Source organism: Pelophylax lessonae (assembly GCF_965119305.1).
Source record: "Pelophylax lessonae genome assembly, chromosome: 10".
Taxonomy (NCBI): domain Eukaryota; kingdom Metazoa; phylum Chordata; class Amphibia; order Anura; family Ranidae; genus Pelophylax; species Pelophylax lessonae.
In genome coordinates, this window is record NC_138777.1 from 108191420 (window position 1) to 108218382 (window position 26963).

The 26963-nt window shown below is 43.4% G+C and overlaps 1 protein-coding gene across 1 annotated transcript in view; it reads right to left on the minus strand.

Moving 5' to 3' along the window:
- Positions 1 to 24106, minus strand: part of NOD2 (nucleotide binding oligomerization domain containing 2) — a gene marked incomplete at its 3' end in the record, with an annotated part of 121443 nt that extends 97337 nt beyond the window's left edge. The window contains exons 1-2 of the mRNA XM_082269707.1: positions 23598 to 24106; positions 19378 to 19486 (exon numbers count right to left, since the gene is read on the minus strand). Of these exons, the coding sequence (XP_082125833.1) occupies positions 19378 to 19486; positions 23598 to 24056 (568 nt within the window). The 5' untranslated portion in view covers positions 24057 to 24106. The remainder of the gene's footprint in view (positions 1 to 19377; positions 19487 to 23597) is intronic.
- Positions 24107 to 26963: the final 2857 nt, after the last annotated feature.

Sequence of the window (26963 nt, forward strand, 5' to 3'; positions counted from 1 at the left end):
TTGGGGTTACCAGTGACATTACTACAGTAATCAGTGCTATACATATGCACTGTGTAAGATCCTGGTACTTTCAGTACCTTCTAGCCTCTTACTTCCAGGTTGCGTTCCACCATTCAGGTAGATGGAACGCATATAGCTGCATGTCTGCATGACGTCATCACTAGGCGCCGCTCTGAGCGGCTATTTCAACCGACGGTCTGCACTCACAAGGTGTTCGTGCAACCGCTCATAATACAAGCCTGACTGACGCTGCCGTATCCTCCAGCTATCTTCCCTATACCTGGACTGACCGGAGCCTCGCTACTTGATCCTTTACCTCGCTACCTGATCCTTTACCTCGCTACATGATCCTTACCCTCGCTCACCAGCCTGTAAAAAGTACCCCGCAGGGGATCCCTTCCTACCAAACCACTTGCTATATCTTTCTGCATAATAAGAACTGTTACTAAGCTCTAAGATACATGCTCTCACCATCTATCACCTGCATCGCTACCTAGACTGTTAGCTCTTGAATCTACTACCACCTGTAACCTATATCCTTGTGTTTGCTTAGCATATCCTGTACACTTCATCTGTTATCACCTATCACCTATTACCTGTACATGATTGCTATCTCTCCTGCATACTATCTATCACCATCTGCTATCACTCCTGCAACATTACTACCTGAGTGCTTATTATTATTTGCTATCACTACTCAAGCCTATCCCTTCAGTATATCACCTCACTACTATTGCATAGACCTCTATCACTCCAACAACATCATCTCTGAGTGTTTGTGTGTGTGCATACTGAAGCAGGCTGAACCACCATGATGAGTCAAGAGAGTTGGATAAGGTGATTCAACACATCTCTACACGACTACTGAGTGGAAATTCTGCAGCTGCAAATCCAGTTCACAAAATCAAACCCCAGAGCATTACAGATTGCATGAACCTGAAAAAATGGATTCAGCAGATTTAGCCACTCATGTGATGCACCTAACACAAAAGGTAGATGCATTAATTGTTTCTCTTACCGAAGTGCAAAAAGAAAATCAGACTTTGAGACAGCAGGTAGCCCGTGTATCACAGCTCACTGCTGCTCAACCCCGTGAGCTCAAAATAAACCCTCCACAAGTGTTTACAGGTGATCGGAAAAAATTTCGTGAATTTAAAAACGCATGTCAATTGCTTTTTAATTTAAAACCTCGTACTTACAATACAGACCAAATTAAAGTCTGTACCACTATATCATATATGTCAGGTGATCCACGGGCCTGGGCAGACTCCTTCTTTGAGAAAAACGACCCTCTTCTCAACTCCTATCATGCGTTCTTAGCAGAACTTTCTAGCCTGTATGAAGACCCAAACAGGCAGAGTACTGCTGACACCCAATTGAGGGCTTTAAAACAGGGAAGGAGACCTGTTGAAGACTTCGTAGCAGAGTTCAAGAGATGGACCCTAGATTCAGGGTGGAATGACGCATCTCTACGAACCCAGTTCAGGCTCGGGTTATCCGAAGCCGTAAAAGACGAGCTCGCCCGAGCGGATTTACCTGGCACTTTGGATGCCTTAATACAACTCAGCATCAATATCGACAGACGGTTACGAGAAAGGAAGGCTGAGAAAATGGGAGTATCATTAACCAATCCTTCTCGATTTTCGTCCTCCGACCCTACTCCTATGGAGGTAGGAATTATACGTCCACCATTGTCGTCTGTTGAACGAGCCAGGAGAAAATCTCAAAATCTCTGCATGTATAGTGCATCCGCTGATCATCTGATAAGCGTCTGTCCCCTTGTCCTCAAAAAAGAGGGTAAGTGTTCACATGTATTACTGGGGGGATTAACGACTTCTTTTTCTAATCCCTATCTTTTCATTCATTTGATCTTACAGTGGGACCAAAATAGAATCACTACTAAGGCTATGATCGACACAGGATCTTGTGGGAACTACATTGACACTAGTTTTGTTGCTTTGAATAAAATACCTATTATTTCAAAACCTATCCCTGTCGCTGTCAGTTTAATTAACGGTATTCCGTTATCTTCTGGTCCAATTACCAATCAAACACAAGCACTTCTTGTTACTACTAACAAGTCTCACGTTGAGACCACCACCTTTGATGTATTACCTTCACCACATTTTCCCATTATTTTTGGGCTTCCCTGGTTGCATATACATCAACCAAACATTGATTGGAAAACACGGACTCTAACTTTCCCCTCTCACTATTGCGAGACCACGTGTAACCTCCAATCTTATAAAAAAATCCTGTCCATGGTGTCGGATGAATTCACACCACCACCATGCTATCAGGACTTGTCTGAAGACTTCCTTGAGAAAAATGCTCAAGTATTGCCTCCCCATAGGGACTATGATTGTTGTATCGATCTACTCCCTAACAGTAAACTACCTTTCGGACATGTTTATCCTCTATCTCAGGATGAACTTTCTCATCTTAAGGAATACTTAGATGATAATTTAGCGAAAGGGTTTATTAGACCCTCTACTTCTTCCACAGCTGCAGGACTTTTCTTTGTCCGCAATAAGGATCTAAGTCTTAGGCCTATCATTGACTATAGGCAGTTAAATACTATTACTATAAAGGATCGCTATCCTCTACCTCTCATTCCGGAACTCATTGAACAAGTGCGTGGAGCCACTTACTTTTCAAAGTTGGACCTAAAAGGGGCTTACAATCTCATCCGCATCCGTGATGGGGATGAGTGGAAGACGGCATTCAGAACTAGATACGGACTATTTGAATATCTAGTGATGCCCTTTGGATTGTGTAATGCTCCCGCAGCATTCCAACGCTTCATAAATGACATCTTCAGAGACCTACTTGATGTTTGTGTTGTGGTATATCTGGATGATATACTCATTTACTCTCAATCCTTGTCTGAACATGTAAGACATGTACGACTTGTGTTGTCCAGATTACTCGCACACAATTTATATGTAAAGCTGAAGAAATGCCTATTCCATAAGGAAGAAGTATTATTCCTAGGATACATCATATCAAAGAATGGCATTAAGATGGATATGAGCAAGATATCGTGTATTCTGGATTGGCCTGTACCAACAACTCGTAAGGCATTACAACGATTCCTCGGATTCTCAAACTTCTATAGGAAGTTCATCAAGAACTTCTCTTCTATCGTAAGACCGCTCACACAACTCACAAGTGTGAAAAAAACATAGAAATGGTCTGAAGAAGCAAATAAAGCTTTTCGCTTGTTAAAATCAAGCTTCACTTCTGCTCCCATACTATGCCATCCAGACCCATCCCTCCAATACATCCTAGAGGTGGATGCGTCAAATATGGCTGTAGGAGCAGTTCTTTCTCAACGACCAACAAACGCTTCTCCACTTCACCCAGTTGCTTTTTTCTCTAAATCACTAAGTAGCCCAGAGGTGAACTACCCAGTGGGTGAAAAGGAGCTGCTTGCCATGAAACTGGCACTTGAAAATTGGCGACATTTACTCGAAGGTACCCGGTTGCCAATACTCATATATACAGATCATAAGAATCTCCAATACCTTCAGATCAACAAGACCCTTTCCCATCGGCAGGTACGGTGGTCATTATTCTTCCTAAGATTCAATTTCTTAGTGACCTACACTCCTGCAGATAAAAACAAGAAGGCGGATGCGTTATCACGGTTAACCGAAGATAACTGTGCTGAAATCCCTTCACTTCCTATAATACCCCATGATCGTATTATTGGTGTTGTTCGTTCCTTAAAGGAAGAGATTCTGCACAGCCTAGGACTGGATTCACCACCACCACAACTAAGTGCTGATGCAGAAGGCTTCCTCTATTTTGACAACAAACTCTACATACCTCCTGGTATGCGTACTAAAATTTTAGAACTATCACATGACGTACCTATGGCAGGACATATGGGTATGACTAAGACATTTAATTTACTCACCAGGCAATTTTGGTGGCCTGGAATGAAATTTGTTTCCTCATGTGACATCTGTGCAAGGTCCAAAATTGACACTACAAAACCATTTGGTCTACTTTGCAGTGTACCAATACCCAAAGTTCCATGGGAAGTTGTGTCTCTAGACTCCATAGTAGAGTTACCACCTTCCAAAGGATTTACTACCATCTTAGTGTCAGTGGACCATCTGACAAAGATGGCACATTTCATTCCTATTCGCAGACTACCTTCATCTAAGGAAACAGCGGAATTACTGGTGAAACATGTGTTCAAACTACATGGAATTCCAAAGACTCTCCTATCTGACCGGGGATCACAGTTCATCTCTAAGTTTTGGCAAGCTCTATGTCGCATATTGCGTATTGAGCGGAAGCTTACTTCCCCTTATCACCCACAGACTAATGGGCAAACTGAAAGAGTCAACCAGTGTATTGAACAATATTTACGTTGCTACACCTCATACCTACAGGATGATTGGGTGGACCTCCTCCCTTTGTCAGAATTTGCTTATAATAATGCAACCCACAGTACTACTAAGCAAAGTCCGTTCTACCTAAACTATGGGTTTCATCCCACACTTCTTCCACCACGCATCCTACCATCAAGTAATCCAGTAGCCTCTGACTATCTCACCCAAATAAAAGACTCTCTGGATTTACTTAACACCACCATATCACATGCTCATAGCCAACAAAAAAGGTACTACGACCTTCGTAGAAGACCTTCCCCTCAATACACTATTGGGGATCTTGTCTGGCTATCTACAAAAAACTTGAGGTTGAAAATCCCCAGTAAAAAGCTTGGACCTCTGTTTTTGGGACCTTTCCCAATCGAGAAACTCATAGGAACGTCTGCGGTTTGACTCACATTACCAGCGGATCTTAAAATACACCCCATTTTTCACGTATCGCTATTAAAGCCACATATACCCAACCAAGGGATTAGACCTACCATCTTACCTCCACCTCCAGTACAAATTGAAGGTGGAGAAGAATTTGAGATTAGAGAGATTTTGGATTCTCGTATCCACAGAGGAAAACTCCAATATCTCATCAGATGGAAAAACTATGGAACCCAAAACGACACCTGGTTGGATGCTTCTGACATTCACGCATCCAGGCTTATACGAAGATTTCACTCCAAATACCCTGAGAGACCAGTGCTATAGGCCTTCTGGAGCCGGCCTTAGGGGGGGGGGGGTACTGTAAGATCCTGGTACTTTCAGTACCTTCTAGCCTCTTACTTCCGGGTTGCGTTCCACCATTCAGGTAGATGGAACGCATATAGCTGCATGTCTCTTTAACAACTGATGACGTCATCACTAGGCGCCGCTCTGAGCAGCTATTTCAACTGACGGTCTGCACTCACAAGGTGTTCGTGCAACCGCTCATAATACAAGCCTGACTGACGCTGCCGTATCCTCCAGCTATCTTCCCTATACCTGGACTGACCGGAGCCTCGCTACTTGATCCTTTACCTCGCTACCTGATCCTTTACCTCGCTACCTGATCCTTACCCTCGCTCACCAGCTTGTGATAAGTACCCCGCAGGGGATCCCTTCCTACCAAACCACTTGCTATATCTTTCTGCATAATAAGAACTGTTACTAAGCTCTAAGATACATGCTCTCACCATCTATCACCTGCATCGCTACCTAGAGTGTTAGCTCTTGAACCTACTACCACCTGTAACCTATATCCTTGTGTTTGCTTAGCATATCCTGTACACTTCATCTGTTATCACCTATCACCTATTACCTGTACATGATTGCTATCTCTCCTGCATACTATCTATCACCATCTGCTATCACTCCTGCAACATTACTACCTGAGTGCTTATTATTATTTGCTATCACTACTCAAGCCTATCCCTTCAGTATATCACCTCACTACTATTGCATAGACCTCTATCACTCCAACAACATCATCTCTGAGTGTTTGTGTGTGTGCATACTGAAGCAGGCTGAACCACCATGATGAGTCAAGAGAGTTGGATAAGGTGATTCAACACATCTCTACACGACTACTGAGTGGAAATTCTGCAGCTGCAAATCCAGTTCACAAAATCAAACCCCAGAGCGTTACACACTGTTACTGTAAAAATGACACTGGCAGGGAAGGGGTTAACTGTATTGGAGAGGAAGGGGTTAAGTGTGTCCTAGGGGCGTGTTTCTAACTGTGATGGGACATGGCTACTGGTGTAAAAACAGAGATCAACGGTTCTACATAGTAGAACCGTCTGATCTCCATTTTTACACAGGGGAGAATGACAGGCGGCTTGTTTACACTAGCCGCCTGCCTTTCTCCCTTCCCGGCGAACGATCGAGAGTGACCGCGGACATCGGGTCCGCCGGTCACACGCACTGACTTGTTAGGGAACAACTCGCCCGCTATTGACTCACAAGCCAGTGACAGGCTAGTGACGTAACGGTACATCACTTTGCCTGGCCGGGGCTGACCGCTATGCTACCCAAATACATGGAAGAATTGCAAAGGAGTATTTGTTGCATGTTCCTATTGCCTACTACATGGCACCATGTGTACAAAGTATTATACTGAGCGATGTGATTAAACATAGATGATTACTAAGCGAAATAAGCCTGATCTTTGGAGGATAAGCAGGGTGTGCTCCCAGCAGTAGTACTTTTTGCTCTGAAGAAGAGGGTTCTCCCTCAAAACGCATCAGCCAGGAATATGCTGACACCATCACATCATCCAGCACCATAGGAGTATCCTGGAAGTCCTGGAGGCGATTGCTTCCATTTTCCTTACATGTGTGCTATTATCATGCGTTTGTGAGTACAATCAGAAGAATGATTTTTTGGATTTTAATAGTAATGCACAAGGTCGGTTCACCCTTCTCTTTTTATTGTTCTTCAGTATTTTTGGATACCCTCGATCCTGAGGGGGCAGCAAGACCCTAGGTGGTGATAACAAAGACCACACAAGACCACTTACCTTCCCACATACCACTTGAGCGCAGGAGAGATACTGTTTTGGATTATCTTTTGTTTGTGCTCTCAGCACAACAAAAAAATTGACCACACTGAGATTGATGTGCTTCCATGCCTAGTGTGGTCAGTTTGAAATAGGAGAGCAGAAGGACTGGCCGGAGCAATAGGTATTTCACACAAGGGAAGCAATACAAAGAGAACAGGACACGTTTTAACACAAGTGCATAGTACAATTGGCACATGTCAGAAATATGAAATGCTGGGGTAACATAATATTTAAGCCTTAGTTAACCCTTATTTATTCTAACTAAAGGGTATCTTTGGTCAAAATGTAAAAATCATATATTCTTTTCCACATTGTATTTCAATTATTTCTAGTCTACACCTATTAATATGAACAATCACAAAATCAGGAAACTTACTTTTGTGAAGAATCCAACACTTTTACTTCCTTGAATTCTGTGGCACATGTTCTCTATAAACAAGCAAAAAATTGGGGGAGCAAACCCTGAACATGTATATCTAAAGCCGGTGCAGCTATGAACCAAGCGACATGTATATTAAAAAAGAATAGCACACATGTTCTCTATACCCTATGAGTAGGCACTAATGTGTCACACATTCAATAGAGCCTGCCTTCTGAGCCACAGTCAGTAAAAAATAACATACAGCATCAAAGATTGCAGGCAGCAAGGTCCCATGGGATATGTAGTCCTTAGAAACTGGAAATGGGCCAAATTAATCAGAAGAGATAAAATTGCATCGCTCCTCCTCTATCCTCCTCCTTTTTCACTTTTGTATGTTTTTTTTCATATGTTTTTTCCTCTTGGAGCGGGTACCTAATTCTCAAAAGTTTATCAATTAAAGCTTAACTCCAAAAATTCAGCTCCTTTGTAAAAAGTGAAGGCATGCTATACGTTAAGTCCAATAAGGTGCATGGCACCTCCTGGACTTATCTCTATTATTTACATATGACGGTTTTATTGTACTCCCAATGCCTAATGCTGATCCTTCTGTTCTACAAAGTAGCTACTCGGTGTGCTTCTCTCTTCTCTCACAGCCCTGAGTGTAAATTTTTGTTTATTAAAAATCTTACAAACATACAACATATTAAAACATATTTACATATATACAAAATAAATAAAATTATATATAAATAAACAAAAATAGCTTACTTCAGCATAGAAAACAAACAGTTTTTTTTCCCAGTACAAAAAATAAATAAATTAAAAAAAAAAGAAACAAAAAAAATAAAAAACAGAACTATATATATATATATATATATATATATATATATATATATATATATATATATATATATATAAACCAAGACGTATGTTAATGTTATTATTATTATTATAACAATAACGCACCACAACAAGGCCCTACCCCCACTTAAACACACCCTCAGGCTAAGACACAACTACACATTTACCCATGCATGCAGCCTTTTTACAAAAATCTGATTTTAAGAAAATCTAGGGGGCAAGAAAAGCAGCACACCCAGAGACTGATAGACAGCAGTTATGGGGACCTGACATTCTTCCGCTCGTTTGTCCAGGCTCATGGCTGCCACCTGTCCTTCTCAAGACCCCAAATCTTCCCAACCTCACCCAGAATGTTGTGCACCACCACCTTGACAGGAAGGACTTTTTTCTGAGTGGAAACCTGACACCGTGCATTGCGCGTGAAGTAACGGACTACTAAGCTAACTAGAAAAAAAGTCTCAAAATCAAAATCCCGATGAGTCTCAAAAGACCCGTACAACCACTTCGCATAGCTCAAGCGGGAAAGGAAAGGGATACCCACAGCCCTACCAACCCGCTTATAGGCTTCTATATTAAAGGGGCACTGTAGCAAGAAATGGCCCATCGTCTCCTCCACCCCAACACACTCCACTCTTGGACAACTACGGTACTCCACAGAGCGATGCTTCAAGTTGCCCTTCACATAGAGTCTGCCATGGAACGAGCGCCAGACCAAAACTTTTAAGGGATTCTCTCCGGATTAATCAAATGCAGATCCTCCCTCATAACAGGATCTGGGCAATCCCTTAAGGCCAGTGGCTCGTTAAAGGCAGATTCCACAACCCTCCTTTCCAGGGCCTTCCTAGGAAGAGATTTAATTTCCTCCGTTGTTACTCACCACTGCCGAAGGATTTTCAGGTGTATGCTCCAGCAGAGCCATAAACCTGTCATATATAAATAATAGAGATAACTGATGTGAATGTACAATATATATGTAAAGTGCTACATATATTGATGGTGCTATATTAGTACCTTCTTGGACCTAACTCATAGTGTGCCTTCACTCTTTTCAAAGTTGCTGAAGTCCTAGCTTTAAGCTTTAAGACAGCCCAGCGTGATATGCACATGCGCAGTTGGGAGTTGGCTGTGAAGTTTCAGGAGGTGACAGCCGGCTTCACACATTCAAGATGGTGGTGTCGGGAACCCGAACATGGGTAAAGAACCAGTTCAGGTGAGGACAGAGCTGGATCCCGGGTCTGGTAATTGCATGTTTGTTAAAAGTCAGCAGCTACAGTATTTGTAGCTACTGAATTCAATTTTTTTCCACACAAAGATCTTCTTTAATTTAAAAATTACTATTGTTTATATTGTTAATACAATGCTGATGCTATTTCTAAGCTTAAAAAGGATGACTCTCAAAATTATACATGCAGTTTTGATGAGTTATAAGCTATTATAGCTCTCAGATGGAAGAATAATGTTTTTCCCATCAACGAAAAGATGGCAACCCTGGGGCTGCAAGACAGCAACAGTCAGCTCTGTCTGTTGCACTACCCAAGTATGATTCATCAAGTGCCATTTGTCCATCTTTGCTGATGGCTGTTTAGCTTTTGATGTGTTACAAATTGGGAAAGATTTGATCTCACGGGTTGCTATTCTTTGCATTATTTTCATTCCTCTGGACAACTGCTGCAGTAAGTACTGTAGACATCTCTGTTCCTTGTGTCATTGCTTGCCTGTGGCTATTTAGAGCTTTGCTTTTTGAGCCACTGCTAGTGTACTGTCTGAGCTTAGTCTGTCCTGATTTATCGTCCCAGTTCCTTTCAGTTCCTGCTGCCACTTATACATCTACACCTGCTTCCTGTATCCAGATTCCTTTGGTTATGCCTGGTTCTCAGACTATACTTGACTCCTGCCTGTCCTGATCTGTGGTCTGAACATCAACAAAGTTGGCCATAGAAACAAACAGATTCCTCTTTCCACACAAATGAGGTGTATGGAGGAATCCTCCCAGGGGCTGACTGGCATCTTTCAGCCCAGGGGGCAAGTACAAACCAGAGGCCCATGGTGCAGCGACTCGGCCCTCCTTCCACTCTCTCTCTTTGCGGCCTCCGACCTCCTCCTGACCCCAATTCCAGGCTGAAGCTCCGCTCCAGGTACTCTCTTCTCACCGGCCGAATCTGGTTTCCTGACCTGGCCAGCAGGGGCAGTTGGGGGGAGCTGGGAAAGCTCAGTCGGGGCTGGCCGGAGGAGGAGAGCCTCCAGTGGGACATGGAACCGACCTCTGCTCAGACACAGCTTACACCATCCATGCTGGGGGGGAGGCCTGCGTTCTGTCCTTGTCTTTATGCCGCACTCACTAGGTCAGTGGTGGAGGCTTTTTACTTTTCTTCACCAGGAATCCTTTAGGCATGTCTGTGGCAAAAGCAGTGCAGCCTTTTTATTGGGCATCAGAGTGGCCAGGGGGGCAATTGTTCCCCTGCCCCCTGGCCCAGTCCTCCCCTGAATCCTCCCCACTGGGATATTGTATTCTGACAGTAGGACCTACTATTGTCAGAATACACTGATCAGCGGCTGAGGCTGATTGGGTGAAAAGTTTCCAGCATGTCTCTTTGACAAATGAACAACTTCTGTTGAGCAGGGATGGCCGCACACTGTTAAAAATTCAGCTGGTCCCTGCTGAACTGTCTGAATTTCGATCACTGTATGGCCACCTCAAAGTGGTTCTAATGCCTTAGGCCTGGTTGTTTTTTTTAGTTTTATGCATTCTATGCATTAAGGTAAAAAAAAACCTTCTGTGCAGCAGCAGCCCCCCCCCCCCAATACCTACCGGAGCCCCATCTTGATCAAGCGATGTGCATGAGATCCTCAGTTGTCTCATGTCTGTCCCTTCTCATTGGCTTAGACAGCAGCAGGAGCCATTGGCTCCCGCAACTGTCAATCACAGCCAGTGAGAAAATTAGGAAAGAGAAGGGAGTGGGGCCAAGTAGCAGCTGTGTGTGAACGGACACACAGAAAAACAGCTGACGAACGAGCCTGCTCGATTGCTCGCATAGCAAGCTGCTTGCTGTGAGGGCACTGGACAGGGGACCTGAGAAGAGGAGGATCTCGAAAACCATTACACAGAGAAGGTAAGTACAGTATGTTTGTTTGAAAAAAACAAAATAAGAATGCCTTTACAAATACTCTTTTTACCATAATGCATGCTTTTTGTTGCAGAGAATCCCCCCCCCAGCCACTGCTTATACTTACCTGAACCGTCTCTTGATCCAGCCCTGTGCAGGAGAGCAGCTGCTCTCTGGGTTCTCTCCCTCTTTTACTGGGCAGATTGATAGCAGCTATTGTCTCCTGGTAAAAGGGGGGGCAGCCCAAGATCGAGCCTGCACGAGTGCCCGCATAAAAAACGGCTTTTTTATGGGGGATTTGCTGAAGAGGAAGAGCCGCAAGCGCTGGTGGAGGACCCCAGAAGAAGAGGGTGGGGGCTGCTCTGTGTAAAACCATTGCACAGAGAAGGTAATTTTGACATGTTTATTATTTCATTTAAAAAAAATGCAAGCTTTATTATCACCTAAAAATTCTGCATGATACAGTAGGTATCTGATCCTTTTTATTCTTTCATCTGCAGCTTGCTAGAAAATCCTGGAAGTTACACTCCGGGGAGTTATTCTTTACTGAACACATCTTCACCATTAGGGCACAGTCAAAAAAACCTCCACATAGTGAGAACCTTCTGCTATTTGCTAGAGAGTGACAGAGAAAATCCCTGCTTATATACAGTGGCCTGAAACTATATTCCATTCCTTGTTTGTCTGCACAAATCCTGGACCGGCACTTCAGTCCCTACTTTTTCTGCTCTTGTACTACAGTCTCAGTTTGACCGATACCTGAACCTCTATGCCTATTCCTAGTGGTGTATTTAGATTTTGTGCTGCCTTAGGTCGGACTAAACTCGTGCACCCCCTAATTTAACTACGACCCACCCCTTCCTGTCAAGGCCACACCACTTCCTGTTTTTTTTTTTTCAGAATTGTCGCTCTTTTTTTGTTTATAGCGCAATAAATAAAAATCGCACAGGTGATCAAATACCACCAAAAGAAAGCTCTATTTGTGGGAAAAAAAGGAAAAAGGACATCAAATTTATGTGGGTACAGTGTTGCAGGACCATGCAAATGTCTGTTAAAGTAACGCAGTGCAGAATCGCAAAAAATAGCCTGGTCCTTAAGGGGGAAGACCTTTCCGGTCCAGAACTGGTTAAAGCTTGGAACAGTTTGTAGTACATGAACTTTCACTGCATGTGAACTGTTTAATGAGTTTGCATTAATTTCAGCATGCATGGAGCACTTTGCACATGCTGAAACCAATCCAAACTCATTTAACAGTTCACATGCAGTTGATGTACTACAAAGTGCTCCATGCATGCTGAAATTAATTCAAAGGCATTAAACAGTCCATATTCGTAGAAAAAATATTTACTGTAAGTTTAAATGTAATTGAAGTAATAGTAGCAAATCGTGATTCCTACCTGCGTCCTGCTGTCCTGGCGTGGGCCCTGGCTGGGGGTTCCCTTATCCTCCTCCTCAACATAGACAGACCCTGGCCGCCCCGGGGAGAAGCTAGTTTGTAAGAAGGAATGAGGATGCCGTGCGGAGGAGGGCAGGCGGAGCATTAGGCTCTGCCCCCACCCATTGAATGCAGTGCAGGCAGCCTGGCCAGTCACACTCTATGGGGGCGGCGGGCGCCAGTGACCAGTCCCTCCTTCCCCGGGCAACAGCAAAGTACGTACGCCCTGAATGAAAGAATGCCGATAAGTGCCACAAGCCGCCGGGGGAATGTACCTGTGTGGGAGGCGGGAGGCAGACGGGACTAAGAGGATAGATCGGGGTTTTTTCTTTCATGCGGGGGGGGCAACCTTTCTGCCGCCCCCCCACAAAGTGCCGCCCTAGGCCTGGGCCTTGTCGGCCTAGGCCAAAATACAGCAGTGCCTATTCCTCTGTTATCTGTCTGGACTCTGGATCCTGCTGTTGAGCCGCAGTATTTCATTATGCTGCTGTTCCCAAGTTCTTGCTATTCCAGCAGCCCCAAAAACCCTAAAATTGGCCCAGCAGTCTATTTCTTTCCATTATAGTGTATTTAACATTGTTTTACTTACATATAAGTAAAAACTAGCATTGAAGAAAAAACATGAAAGGAGTATTCCCCCCTCTTCCCCCACATGTAGTGATGAAGGTGTTGCTGGAAACAAACCGGGTCCCCCTTAATTGTTTAGAGCAGGGGTGTCAAACTCAGATTCATCGCGGGCCGCATCAGCATTATGGTTGCCCTCAAAAGGAGCACGCCCCCTTACACCCTTACATGAGATGTCAAGAGCCCCACCACCATCAGAATTCAAGAGTCACCCACCCTTCCTTACAACACAATGCACCCCCTTACCTTGTGCTGCTGCCAGGAAGAAGATATGGGTGGATCTGGGCAGAAGTGCAGGGTCTGGAGGAGAACCAAAGGAAGGCTGGAGTCAACTTCCAGAGTCTGCTGAATGCTGAGACCAGGGGAGGCAAAGGCAAGGTGATGTTGTGGCTGCACAGAGAGGTGCAGGATTTGTAGGAGGAGTTCTGCCCTCCTCTCTGCTGTGGACTGCTGAAAACGGGGGGAGGGGGATGGGCAAAGACAAACCTTTCTGCAGCTGCACAAAGGAGTTCTGTCCTTACTGCTGCCGACTACAGAGACAAGGTGGGAGCAGAGACAAGGGGGGTGCCGCAGCTGCAGGAGAGGTGCGAGGGCCACATAAAATGGCCTGGGGGGCCGCATTTGGCCCGCGGGCCTTGTGTTTGACACATGTGGTTTCGAGGAATTCCACCATGTTTCTACTCCTAGAGGCACACCAACCTACTCCGGCACCATCTAGGGGTCTTTTTAAAATGTATTGCAAGTTTTGAGAAAAACGCAGGAAGAAAGGCATTCACAGATCTTAGAGGACATCTTCTTGAATTTCTTAGTTCCAGCAGTATTAGGCCCTGTAGTAGCACCCTCAAAATAATGCTGAATAAAGAGGGGATAAGCAGTAAATCTGTAATCCTATGAGAGCAGTCACAGTCCTTATAGCAGTTTTAAACTCAAAAGTAAACATTTATTATATTACAGATTACCAATTCTTAGCTGTTGGGGCTGCATTCATTTTCATTTTCAGGCTTTCTTTTCTTTTTTCACCGGTAATCCTGCCAATAGGTTTATTGCTTTTCAACAGAACTAGCTGTCCTGCAGATGTAGCAGTTAGAGGGTTGAGCCAAACCATTTACTGCTGACAGGGTTGCTTACAATGATCAGCTTTTATTTATTGATTTACCTTTATCCTAAAAGGAACAAAACTGAAGTAACTGTGTATAAAGTATTAGCTGGAGTTTGGCTTCAATTTATCTAGTGTAAAAAAGTCTAAATCTACTAGTACATCTAACACTTCCCTCCACCCAGATTAACAATGCTACTGGACAGTGTCTATGTTGCTTTGCCATCCAGAGTGTAGGCAAGTGTGTTACTGGCCAGATCACCAAGTGAAAACCGAGGGTTTTATACAGTGGTGGGATTCAAAAATTTTAGTAACCAGTTCCGACTTCCCTAGCAGAATGACCAGCGTGCCCCCTTTCAATGCACAGTGACCAGCGTTCCCCCTTTCAATGCAGAGAGACCAGCGTGCCCCCTTTCAATGCACATTGACCAGCGTGCCCCCTTTCAATGCACAGTGACCAGCGTTCCCCCTTTCAATGCACAGTGACCAGCGTGCCCCCTTTAATGCACAGTGACCAGCGTGCCCCCTTTCAATGCAGAGAGACCAGCGTGCCCCCTTTCAATGCAGAGAGACCAGCGTGCCCCCTTTTAATGCACAGTGACCAGCGTGCCCCCTTTTAATGCACAGTGACCAGCGTGCCCCCTTTCAATGCACAGTGACCAGCGTGCCCCCTTTCAATTGCACAGTGACCAGCGTGCCCCCTTTCAATGCACAGTGACCAGTGTACATGCCCCCTTTAATGCACAGTGACCAGCGTGCCCCCCTTTAATGCAGAGAGACCAGCGTGCCCCCTTTCAATGCACAGTGACCAGCGTGCCCCCCTTTCAATGCACAGTGACCAGCGTGCCCCCTTTTAATGTACAGTGACCAGCGTGCCCCCCTTTCAATGCACAGTGACCAGCGTGCCCCCCTTTCAATGCAGAGAGACCAGCGTGCCCCCTTTCAATGCACAGTGACCAGCATGCCCCCTTTCAATGCACAGTGACCAGCGCTGCGTGCCCCCCTTTCAATGCACAGTGACCAGCGCTGCGTGCCCCCCTTTCAATGCACAGTGACCAGCGTGCCCCCCTTTCAATGCAGAGAGACCAGCGTGCCCCCCTTTCAATGCACAGTGACCACAGCCACAGCATTGCCCCCAATTGCAGAGCGCCAGCCACAGCATTGCCCCCAATTGCATAGTGTCAGCCACAACATTGCCCCCAATTGCAGAGTGCCAGCCACAACATTGCCCCCAATTGCATAGTGCCAGCCACAGCATTGCCCCCAATTGCAGAGCGCCAGCCACAGCATTGCCCCCAATTGCATAGTGCCAGCCACAACATTGCCCCCAATTGCAGAGCGCCAGCCACAACATTGCCCCCAATGATTGCAAAGTGCCAGCCACAGCATTGCCCCCAATGATTGCAGAGTGCCAGCCACAGCATTGCCCCCAATGATTGCAGAGTGCCAGCCACAGCATTGCCCCCAATTGCAGAGTGCCAGCCACAGCATTGCCCCCAATTGCAGAGCGCCAGCCACACATTGCCCCCAATGATTGCAGAGTGACAGCCACAACATTGCCCCCAATTGCAGAGTGCCAGCCACAACATTGCCCCCAATTGCAGAGTGCCAGCGATCCCCCCCCCGAGACCCATGCACTTACCTCACGGAAGGTCTCGCAGTCGGCTCCCCGCGTCTCCGAGTCCTCCAGCGGAGCCTCCTTCTCGTCCAACGGCACGGTGTTTGCCTTTCGGCCAATCAGGAAGCGGGAGGACCCGCTCCCTGATTGGCCAGGAGGAGGATCATGTGACAATAGCGAATTCTCATCCGCTATTGTCACAGAATGGGCGGGCCGTGGCGCCACGTCTGCCCGAGCGCGGGACATTCAATTGTCCTGCGCGTCCTCAGACGCGCAGAGGGATTCAGCCGGTTCTGCGAACTTGCAGAAAGTTAGCAACCGGTTCTATGGAACCGGTGCGAACCGGCTGAATCCCACCACTGGTTTTATACCAATTAAAGTAATTGTACAGTCAATTAAAAAAAAAAATATAAAAAACATGTCTTACTTACAGTGCCTTGCGAAAGTATTCGGCCCCCTTGAACTTTGCGACCTTTTGCCACATTTCAGGCTTCAAACATAAAGGTATAAAACTGTAATTTTTTGTGAAGAATCAACAACAAGTGGTACACAATCATGAAGTGGAACAAAATTATTCATCCCCCTTAAGTTAATACTCCGTAGCGCCACCTTTGCTGCAATTACAGCTGTCAGTTTTGCACATCGAGAGACTGAAATTTTTGCCCATTCCTCCTTGCAAAACAGCCCGAGCTCAGTGAGGTTGGATGGAGAGCGTTTGTGAACAGCAGTTTTCAGTTCTTACCATAGATTCTCGATTGGATTTAGGTCTGGACTTTGACTTGGCCATTCTAACACCTGGATATGTTTATTTGTGAACCATTCCATTGTAGATTTTGCTTTATGTTTTGGATCATTGTCTTGTTGGAAGACAAATCTCCGTCCAAGCCTCAGGTCTTTTGCAGACCCCATCAGGTTTTCTTCCAGAATGGTCCTGTATTTGGCTCCATCCATCTTCCCATCAATTTTAACCATCTTCCCTGTCCCTGCTGAAGAAAAGCAGGCCCAAACCATGATGCTGCCACCACCATGTTTGACAGTGGGGATGGTGTGTTCAGGGTGATGAGCTGTGTTGCTTTTACGCCAAACATAACGTTTTGCATTGTTGCCAAAAAGTTTGATTTTGGTTTCATCTGACCAGAGCACCTTCTTCCACATGTTTGGTGTGTCTCCCAGGTGGCTTGTGGCAAACTTTAAACAACACTTTTTATGGATATCGTTAAGAAATGGCTTTCTTCTTGCCACTCTTACATAAAGGCCAGATTTGTGCAGTATACGACTGATTGTTGTCCTATGGACAGAGTCTCCCACCTCAGCTGTAGATCTCTGCAGTTCATCCCGAGTGATCATGGGCCTCTTGCCTGCATCTCTGATCAGTCTTCTCCTTGTATGAGCTGAAAGTTTAGAGGGACGGCCAGGTCTTTGTAGATTTGCAGTGGTCTGATACTCCTTCCATTTCAATATTATCACTTGCACAGTGCTCCTTGGGATAATTAAAGCTAGGGAAATCTTTTTTGTATCCAAATCCGGCTTTAAACTTCTCCACAACAGTATCTCGGACCTGCCTGGTGTGTTCCTTGTTCTTCATGTTGCTCTCTGCGCTTTAAACGGACCTCTGAGACTATCACAGTGCAGGTGCATTTATACGGAGACTTGATTACACACAGGCGGATTCTATTTATTATCATTAGTCATTTAGGTCAACATTGGATCATTCAGAGATCCTCACTGAACTTCTGGAGAGAGTTTGCGGCACTGAAAGTAAAGGGGCTGGATAATTTTGCACGCCCAATTTTTCGGTTTTTTATTTGTTAACAAAGTTTGAAATATCCAATAAATTTCATTCCACTTCATGATTGTGTCCCACTTGTTGTTGATTCTTCACAAAAAATTACAGTTTTATATCTTTATGTTTGAAGCCTGAAATGTGGCAAAAGGTCACAAAGTTCAAGGGGGCCGAATACTTTCACAAGGCACTGTACCTGCTCTGTGCAACAGTCCTCCTCTTCTTGGTGGCAATGCATACTAGCACATTATAACATTGCCTTGCAGGGGATTTTTTTTTTTTTTAGTCAACTGCGGTTTACTACTGCTTTAAGTATACTGAACAAAATTATAAACGCAACAATTGTTTTTGCCCCCATTTTTCATGAGCTGAACTCAAAGACCTAAGGAACCCAGGATTCATCCTTGAAGAGAACACCTCTCCAAAGTGCCAGACGTCATAGAATGTGAGCATTTTCCCACTCAAGTCCATTAGGACGACGATCTGCAGTCAGGTCGAGACCCAGATGAGAACGAGGAGCATGCAGATGAGCTTCCCTGAGACAGTTTCTGCCAAATTGTGCAGAAATTCTTTGGTTATGCAAACCGATTGTTGCAGCAGCTGTCCAGGGGGCTGGTATCAGACGATCTTGGAGGTGAAGATGCTGGATGTGGAGGTCCTGGGCTGGTGTGGTTACACGTGGTCTGCGGTTGTGAGGCCGGTTGGATGTACTGCCAAATTCTCTGAAACGCCTTTAGAGATGGCTTATGGTAGAGAAATGAACATTCACTTCACGGGCAACAGCTCTGGTGGACATTCCTGCAGTCAGCATGCCAATTTGCTCCCTCAAAACTTGCGACATCTGCACATTTTATTGTGGCCAGCCTAAGGCACACCTGTGCAATAATCATGCTGTCTCATCAGCATCTTGATATGCCACACCTGTGAGGTGGATGGATTATATTGGCAAAGGAGAAGTGCTCACTAACACAGATTTAAACAGATTTGTGAACAATATTGGAGAGAAATAGGCAGTTTGTGTGCATAAAAAAAGTCTTAGATCTTTGAGTTCAGCTCATGAAAAATGGGGGCAAAAACAAAAGTGTTGCATTTATAATTTTGTTCAGTGTATTAGGGTAAGCGTTAAGTGTTTAGGGTCGTTATTTAGAACTTGATGGCACTTAAGGGAGCAATATGGTTTGCACTTGTTCTTGAGACTGAGTCCTGTTTCTAGAACTTTGTATCAGCCGATTTTTTATGGGGTTGTGTCTGATGAAAGGTATGAAAGGGAGCATGGGCAGGCAAACAGGAAATACAAGTATTATGAAACCTGTCAACCATCACTAGGAACTAAGAATAGCACAAATATTTTATGTCTCAGGCTTTCAGGAATCTGCACTAATCAAATCAGGGCAAACCAAGTACTATCCCTGTCTGAGCAAATTACGTAAAAATGAATAAACAGGCTAATTAAATAATGAATTATTAGAAGGCCATTTCCAAACTAGTTGCTATGTTGGCTTTCAGTTGGTGTAGCATGGCAAATTTAACAACTACATTGTACTAGGAATTCAGGTTACCGTCTGTGACTTGTGCTATGGTTCCTTCCTCTAAATTGTGGATGATCTCCAGTAGGCATCTTGCAGCTTCATTTCCTTTCAGTTGGATGAGATCAAGAAGTCTTCTTGCCTAATTTAAGCATGAGTGTAGTTCAGCTTAACAATATTCCAAACAATACAATGCAGTTTTTTTTCAAGTCAAACTGTCACCCCTACTTTTCAAACTGTAGATGTCTTCTAGCTCAAGGAAACATCAGAGGAGAAAAAAGAAAGCTGCCATTGCTGATCTTTTTGGGAAAATATTAGCCATGTTGACCCTCTGGCTTTGAGATCACTCTCCTTGATCAAGTATGCAAAGTATGTAGAGCTCTAGTTTGACTTGCCACATGCTTAATCCATCTTTGTGACACTGAAAGTACTAGTCCAGAGGCAGCCTAGCCTAGAAAACTAGAATTTCCGCAAGAAGGTTAACAATGGCAGTCATATGTTTTGGTTATGACAGGTTACATTTAGGCCATGGCCTAAAACCACAAATTATTTTTTATAGCATACCTATTACTTATTCCCCAGAGCACAAAAATATGAACAGATACTGTGTACTGTGTAATTATTTCACCTGTCCTGTGTGATGTAAAATAAAGCTCTGAGGCTGCTTTTTTTTTTTTGAGTCGCTGGGCTTTTTTGCTGGAGACCCTGCATTAGAAACTTCCTATTCCCTCTACTTCTGAGTGAATGGGGTTTTTTCTATTCTAAACACTGCTTGCAACTAAACTGCTTGATGATAGCAGGGTGTGTGGGGTTATGCCCGCAGAGACAGCCCCCATGTTGTTAAGTTTTTTTCCTGCTTAGTGCCTATTCCTGATAGGAGGAGCAAAACCTTATAGTCTCTGACTAGATGGAGCTGCGTCTGTCGATGAACGATGGAGAAAAAGCTGATTTCAGAAGAATGTGTAACATTACTTTCCTTTGCTGATTACTCAGCACAGTAAAAGAAAGTTTCAAGGAAAACTGGTGCTGCCTGATACTTCTGCACCATAGGCACATGTAAGTCCTGCCCACAAGGAGACCACAACTAATAATGGTGACTAGTTATTTGTTCTCTGTCTGCCTTTTAGGGCATAGCTTACAATTTTCAGCCCCTCTTTAGGCAGTTATATAACCTTATCAGATTGGTTTGATCATCTCTTTACTAAGCTAAACAGAACTTTAACTGTTTAGAAGACATATCCTGTCAGCTTGCATTTGCTTATCTTTTGCAAAGGTGCAGATTGGTTTTGTATATTGTTGGCATGCTACCAAAAAGGTTCAGTAATAAATATGAACAGTTAGCGGAGCTTAGATTCTAAACCTGAAAAACAGGCCTCTGAAATTCCAGAATCTTAGTGAAGCAAAGCATTTATTGCACTAAGTGTATGCTCTGTTTGCATAAAATGTTCTGATTATTTTTGTGCTACCTTTGTACTATTTTAAAAGTGTTTTTGTTTTTTAAAATTAAAAAAAGAACCTAATAAATACAGCAAATATACTTTAAATAAATAAAGCAGAGCAAATCTGGCTATGTTATAACAAGCTTTGTGTAGCAACAATACTTTTAATGCATTACAAATGTCCAATGACTTGTAGTAACACAGGGGTGGGGGTCTGTTTGCACACAGGTAAGGGCAGTGGGGGAGCAGGGGTCAGAGCTGATGCAGGTACATGGAGAGATGGAGAGTTTAGCTTTTGTGGGGGGGGGGGGGGGGGTTAAGGGCTAAGTGGTGGCTGCAAAGATAATCTGTGAGAGAAGGGTGCAGAAGTGTCCTCTGTGCATAGCAAACCTCATAGCAAACCTCTGTGTCCAGCACTCTGTCTATTATGCAGTCCTGTGCCCATCATTCTGTGTATTATGCAGTCCTGTGCCCAGCGCTCTATGTTGTATGCAGTTCTGTGCCCAGCGCTCTGTGTATTATGCAGTCCTGTGTCCAGCTCTCTGTATATTATGCAGTTCCGTGTCCAGTGCTCTGTGTATTATGTAGTTCTGTGCCCAGCACTCTGTCTATTATGCAGCTCTGTGCCCAGCATTCTGTGTATTATGCACTCCTGTGCCCAGAGCTCTGTGTTTTATGCAGTTCTGTGCCCAGCGCTTTGTGTATTATGCAGTCCTGTGTCCAGCGCTCTGCGTAGTATGCAGTCCTGTGCCCAGTGCTCTGCGTAGTATGCAGTCCTGTGCCCAGCGCTCTGTGTATTATGCAGTCCTGTGCCAAGCGCTCTGTGTATTATGCATTCCTGTGCCCAGCGCTCTGTGTATTATGCATTCCTGTGCCAAGCACTCTGTCTATTATGCAGTCCTGTGCCCAGCATTCTGTGTATTATGCAGTCCTGTGCCCAGCACTCTGTGTTTTATGCAGTTCTGTGCCCAGCGCTCTGTGTATTATGCAGTCGTGTCCAGTGCTCTGTGTAGTATGCAGTCCTGTGCCCAGCACTCTGTGTAGTATGCAGTCATGTGCCCAGCGCTCTGTGTATTATGCAGTCCTGTGCCTAGCGCTCTGTGTATTATGCAATCCTGTGCCCAGCGCTATGTGTATTATGCAGTAATGTACCATTGCCAGCAAAAACAAATATGTCCCCAGATTTCATTTAAAAAAATCTGGTCACCTTAATAAACTGTATGTGTTACTGTAATTACAATGTAGAAAATCTCATCAGGTATGCTTAAAAACATGATGTGAGAGGTGAATGTTCATATTATGCATGCATTAGAGTCTATGCTTGGACCATATTGCTAATGGATCACTGACTAAAGAAGCTAAATTATAGTAGATGTAGCTTAACATACCACATATGAATATAAGAGATATAGGATATAGTTATAAGCTCTGGATGGCAGACTGTAGTTGAAACCACTCCTATTGTTAATCTTTGAGTGAAACAATATATAAAGGCTAAGGTTGGGAAACATGGACTTTAAAAGCATGATTGTTGTAAAAATACAAATTTTATTCAAGGCAATTAAAATCTAAAAATTACATGTATACACGGGGAAGGGTGGCATAAAATAGATATAATTAATATATTACAAGTGAAAACCATATTATCTCATATATAAAAGAATATAGGTAAAGATATAAAGGAGAATATAGTAGGGGCAAGGACAGGAAAGGCGGGGTGGGAAAAGACATTGAGAGGAGGAGGGGTGGAGGGTAGGCAAAGGGGGGGGGGGGGGGGGGAGAAGGGGAAGTAGCCAAAGTCCCTTGTAATTATTAGGACGTGGCACTTTACTCTACTTGTCCCACACCCATAGTACCACCCTGTGTTGGTGTGATTTCTCAGTTTATTTAATCTTTGAGTAAAGTTGTTGGGAAATCACATGCATAACACACCTGTGTGAGAAGTAGCTGAAGTAAGCTGTACTTATTTATAAACTTCTGTGAAGAATAAAATTAGTGGAGATTATGAATATAGGCTCACCAATATAGATGTAACTAAATGTGATCTGAACTAAGAATGTAGATTCAAGACTGGAGTGTAAAATACTTATGAATAATGAGATTAGAAATAGAAATAAATGAGATTGTATGCATATAACAGTTGTATAAATTATTGTATCCATAAATTGCTCCTGCAACAACAAAAATTATATAACTTCATCATAGAGGTACAGTGTCGTGGATGATTAAAAAAAAAACTGCTTTGCGAAAAAAGATCCAATTCCTGGACATTTATAAAAGATCAGGGCAGGTTGTTCAAGAGCATATCAGTAGGGTAAGCCTTTGGTTGGGTTTTTAATGACAGGTCTGTTGTTTTTAATTGGTGGAGGGCCATAAACTGTTCTGAAATATCTTTGTAATATATTCTTTATAGTTCGAGAGTGTGGTTATAACCCGCTCTCATCCAAAAAAAAAAAATATTTTGCTTTTAGTTCTACTCTAATATATTCATAAAGTGTAATGTTTTAGACTAGAGTTGAAGCAATACCTAACTTTACCAGCAGGAGGCTGGACCTTAAACACCCCACAATCCAGGGGCTGTAAGCTGAAGGGGTCTTGAATATTAGGGCGGCCATATGATTAATGCCTATAACCAACAAAACTGTGTGTTCTGAAGGCTATAGCTTTTGCCACCATCAAAACACAAAGGAATGGTGGGAGTAATTTCCCTATCCACTTCGAATGTGTGGATGGGGGAATCAAGCCATTTTTTTTCTATTCAACCCACTGGTGGAAAAAAAAAAAGATTTTCATGAACAACTGGAAATAACCTACCTTTTGAGAAGGTGAAAAGATAGGCAGCTGTATATTATTAATTTCACATTCAGAGATATATCCACGATCCGAAAGTTGCTGTAAAAGTGCACCTATGTAGCGGTGGATTATTTGCACAATCCTTGGCCGTTCACATTGTAGGTAGTAAGAAAAATCTGACAGGTCCTCAGAAACCTGGAAACAAAATTGTTCTTCTTGTAGTAAAATCTCATTTTTCTGGAGAGCATCTAAGAAAATGCTGCAATAGGCATCGCCTTTACAGGTGATATTGTCCAGTAGGTCTCTAACCAGACTGCATAAAGGTTGTCCAATAAGTGTACATGATTGATATTCTTCCCAGTTAAGGGCATTTTGTGATAGAAGGTGGTCAAGCAAGCCTTCATATTTGTCCACAGAACCTCTGGCCAATGTAGACACTATGTAATCTCTCTTAACTTGTACGGTATGCAGCGAGGACATCCCACATTCTGGTCATGGAGAAATATTGTGGAGTCAGATCCAAAGACTCTGCCATAAAAAAACAAAAAGTAATTTAATGTAAATGGATGTACTTTTTTTGAAAGTAACAAAGCAGTTAAAAAAAATAAAATAAATGAAAACTAAGCCTAATAACAAAGGATTTAGCTTCTGAAATAAATAGAGTCATTTATACCTTTACATATTTTCCTTGCAATGGAAAGCAGCAAATATACAAATATTGCTGTCTGTGCCACCTTTGGAAAGATTTACCCTCTCCATTTGTCCGATTAAAGTTATCACCCAAGTTCCCAGTAACCATGGAATAGGGTACCGGGGGAGGGGGTGGGGGGTTACACACTTGTTTCCCTTGTGTGCCCCCTCCACCATAATCTTTCAACATGGCAAGAATTGGTAGAACTGAAGGAGCTGTCATTTGCAGTCATTACAGCGGATCTTCATGGCATCTGAGCACCACAAACCAAAAACACTATTTAATTCATTTTTAAAGTTCAAAGCAAATTCCCCCATCCATCCATGTCTCCATGCTTTATTTTGGAGAGAAATCACTTTGAAAAACACCCCCTAGCATTTCTGGATGTGGCCATCTTGAGTAAGGGCAAATGATTCATGTAGCATTTACTTCCTGCCCTTAGCTCAAGTATGCATGCAGGAGAGTGTGCTGAGCTGTGAATCCCCCCTGAAGACTCCTTGGATGTATGACATCATTCGCCTTGGCATGAAACCAGGAAGTAACTGAAGAAATGTAAAAAAAAAAGTTTAAAACAAGTAAATATAATATACTTTCTTATCTATTTGCCAATGTTAGCAGCATGAAGAATAAAAATAATCAATGTTGATTGGGAGAGTGAAGTTCCACTTTAAGAGTGTCTGACTATGCCCACCCTTTCCGCCCAGCTCCTCGATTCATAGAAGCCAGTACTACAGCTTTTATGAATGAAATGTGATTTATGAATTGAGTTGTCCAATCAATCATCCACCCCTTCTCCATTAATATATTTTATTTCATTCATAGAAGCTGGAATTCTTCTATGAATGGAGGAACTGAGCGGAAGTCGAAGAGGATAATCGGGCACTATTGATGAGTGCCAGCGACAACTCCCCTAATTCTATTAACATTCGCTCCATAGAAAGTTAATGGCATCAGGGGTTGGGAGTGGAATCGATGGAGGACAATTTTAAGGAAAACCAGTGCCTAGCAGGACAAGAGACACAGCACAGTAATACAATGTGTAGTAAGTCATGCCCTTTGTGCGAAAATCTATTTTTTTTATTTTTTTATTTTACACAACTCAAGCTTGCATTAGAGAGACAGCAACACAGAAAATCTATTGCTGTGCTTTATCAATAAAAAACAAAGAATGCTTTACAAAACCAGTGTTATGGGTGCCCCCTGTATTACGTGTTCATTTGTAATAGATAACCCAGTTTAACTTTTTGCAAGTTTTAAAAAATTTATTGAAAACAAATGAAAAACATTATTTTTCTTAAGGTATAACGGCCAATTATTTTAATATAGGGAAGGATCAATAATGTCAAGCCTGAAATACAACAAAGGTTTATAGGTACCAACATGCCAAATTGACTGATAAATGAAATTGAGGAAGAGGGAGGGCCATTTTCCTCACAAAAACAGTCCCGGGGGGAGGGGAACAAGGGAAAATGAATGGGATTTTTAGGGTACCATCTTAACTAAGGCTCTGTTCACATGTCAGCGTATGGATCGCAGTCAGAACCGCCGCGGTTCCGCCCGCGATCCAGAGATTATTGCAAATCGCGGGACGCCTGTGCGTTGCCCGTTGATTTGCAATAGCCCCCCAAACGCTGAGCGATGTTCGCGCAAAAAAAAACGCGGGACGCAATACGCTCCAAAGAAGCTCTTGTACTTTTTTGGGCGTAATGAGTCCCGCGATTTTTTTTTGCGCGATGTTACCGCGATTCGGCAGGCGGAAATTGCGGCAACATCGCTCAGCGTTTGGGGGGCTATTGCAAATCAACGGGCAACGCACAGGCGTCCTGCGATTTGCAATAATCTCCGGATCGTGGGTGGAACCGCGGCGGTTCTGCCCGCGATCCATACGCTGACATGTGAACGGAGCCTAATAGATACTTTTTATATCAAACTGTTATTTAAAAAACATTACTCATTAAAAAGGACAAAGGTCCATCATCGATACATAGCTTCAGAGGTGGATATCTGAGAGACAAAGTGTGCCATGTAATGTTCAGACATGCATTCCTCTACATGTTTCAAGGAAGGACCGCTTCTTCTCTTTTTTCCCCTTTCTTATCTCCTGCTTTATATTGGTACCTTATCTGCTTGTATTTTGTGTTTCGATTCTTTTGTCATATATATATATATTATGCTTTATTGTTTATGAGTATAATTCAATATATTAAATGTCATTGTTGAAGAAGAATGCTTAGGGCTTGTTTTCAATATATAAAAGGCATGTGTTTTACTGCAAGATAATACAGATAGGCACATTAAAAGAAAATGCTCATATCTATTGCAATGCATTTCTAAATACTACATTTTTAGTACATAATTTGAGCTAAATGATCAATTAAAATGAGCATCAATAGCATGTACCATGCATCTTTCCTTGTGTAACAAGGAATCTTTCATTCTTGAAAGTTGATCTGCATGCTCTATACCAGTGGTCTCCAAACTGTAGCCAAATGCGGCCCTTTGCCTGCTTCTATCCGGCCTTTGGGGCACTATTTACTTCACTGGGTATTTCTACTCATGACACCAACAATGGGGCACAGCTCCTCCAAATGACACCAATGATGGGGCTCAATTCTTACAATGACACAAACAAGGGGGCACAGTTCCTGCCAATGACATTAATGATGGGGCACAGTTCCTCCCAAAAACACCAACAA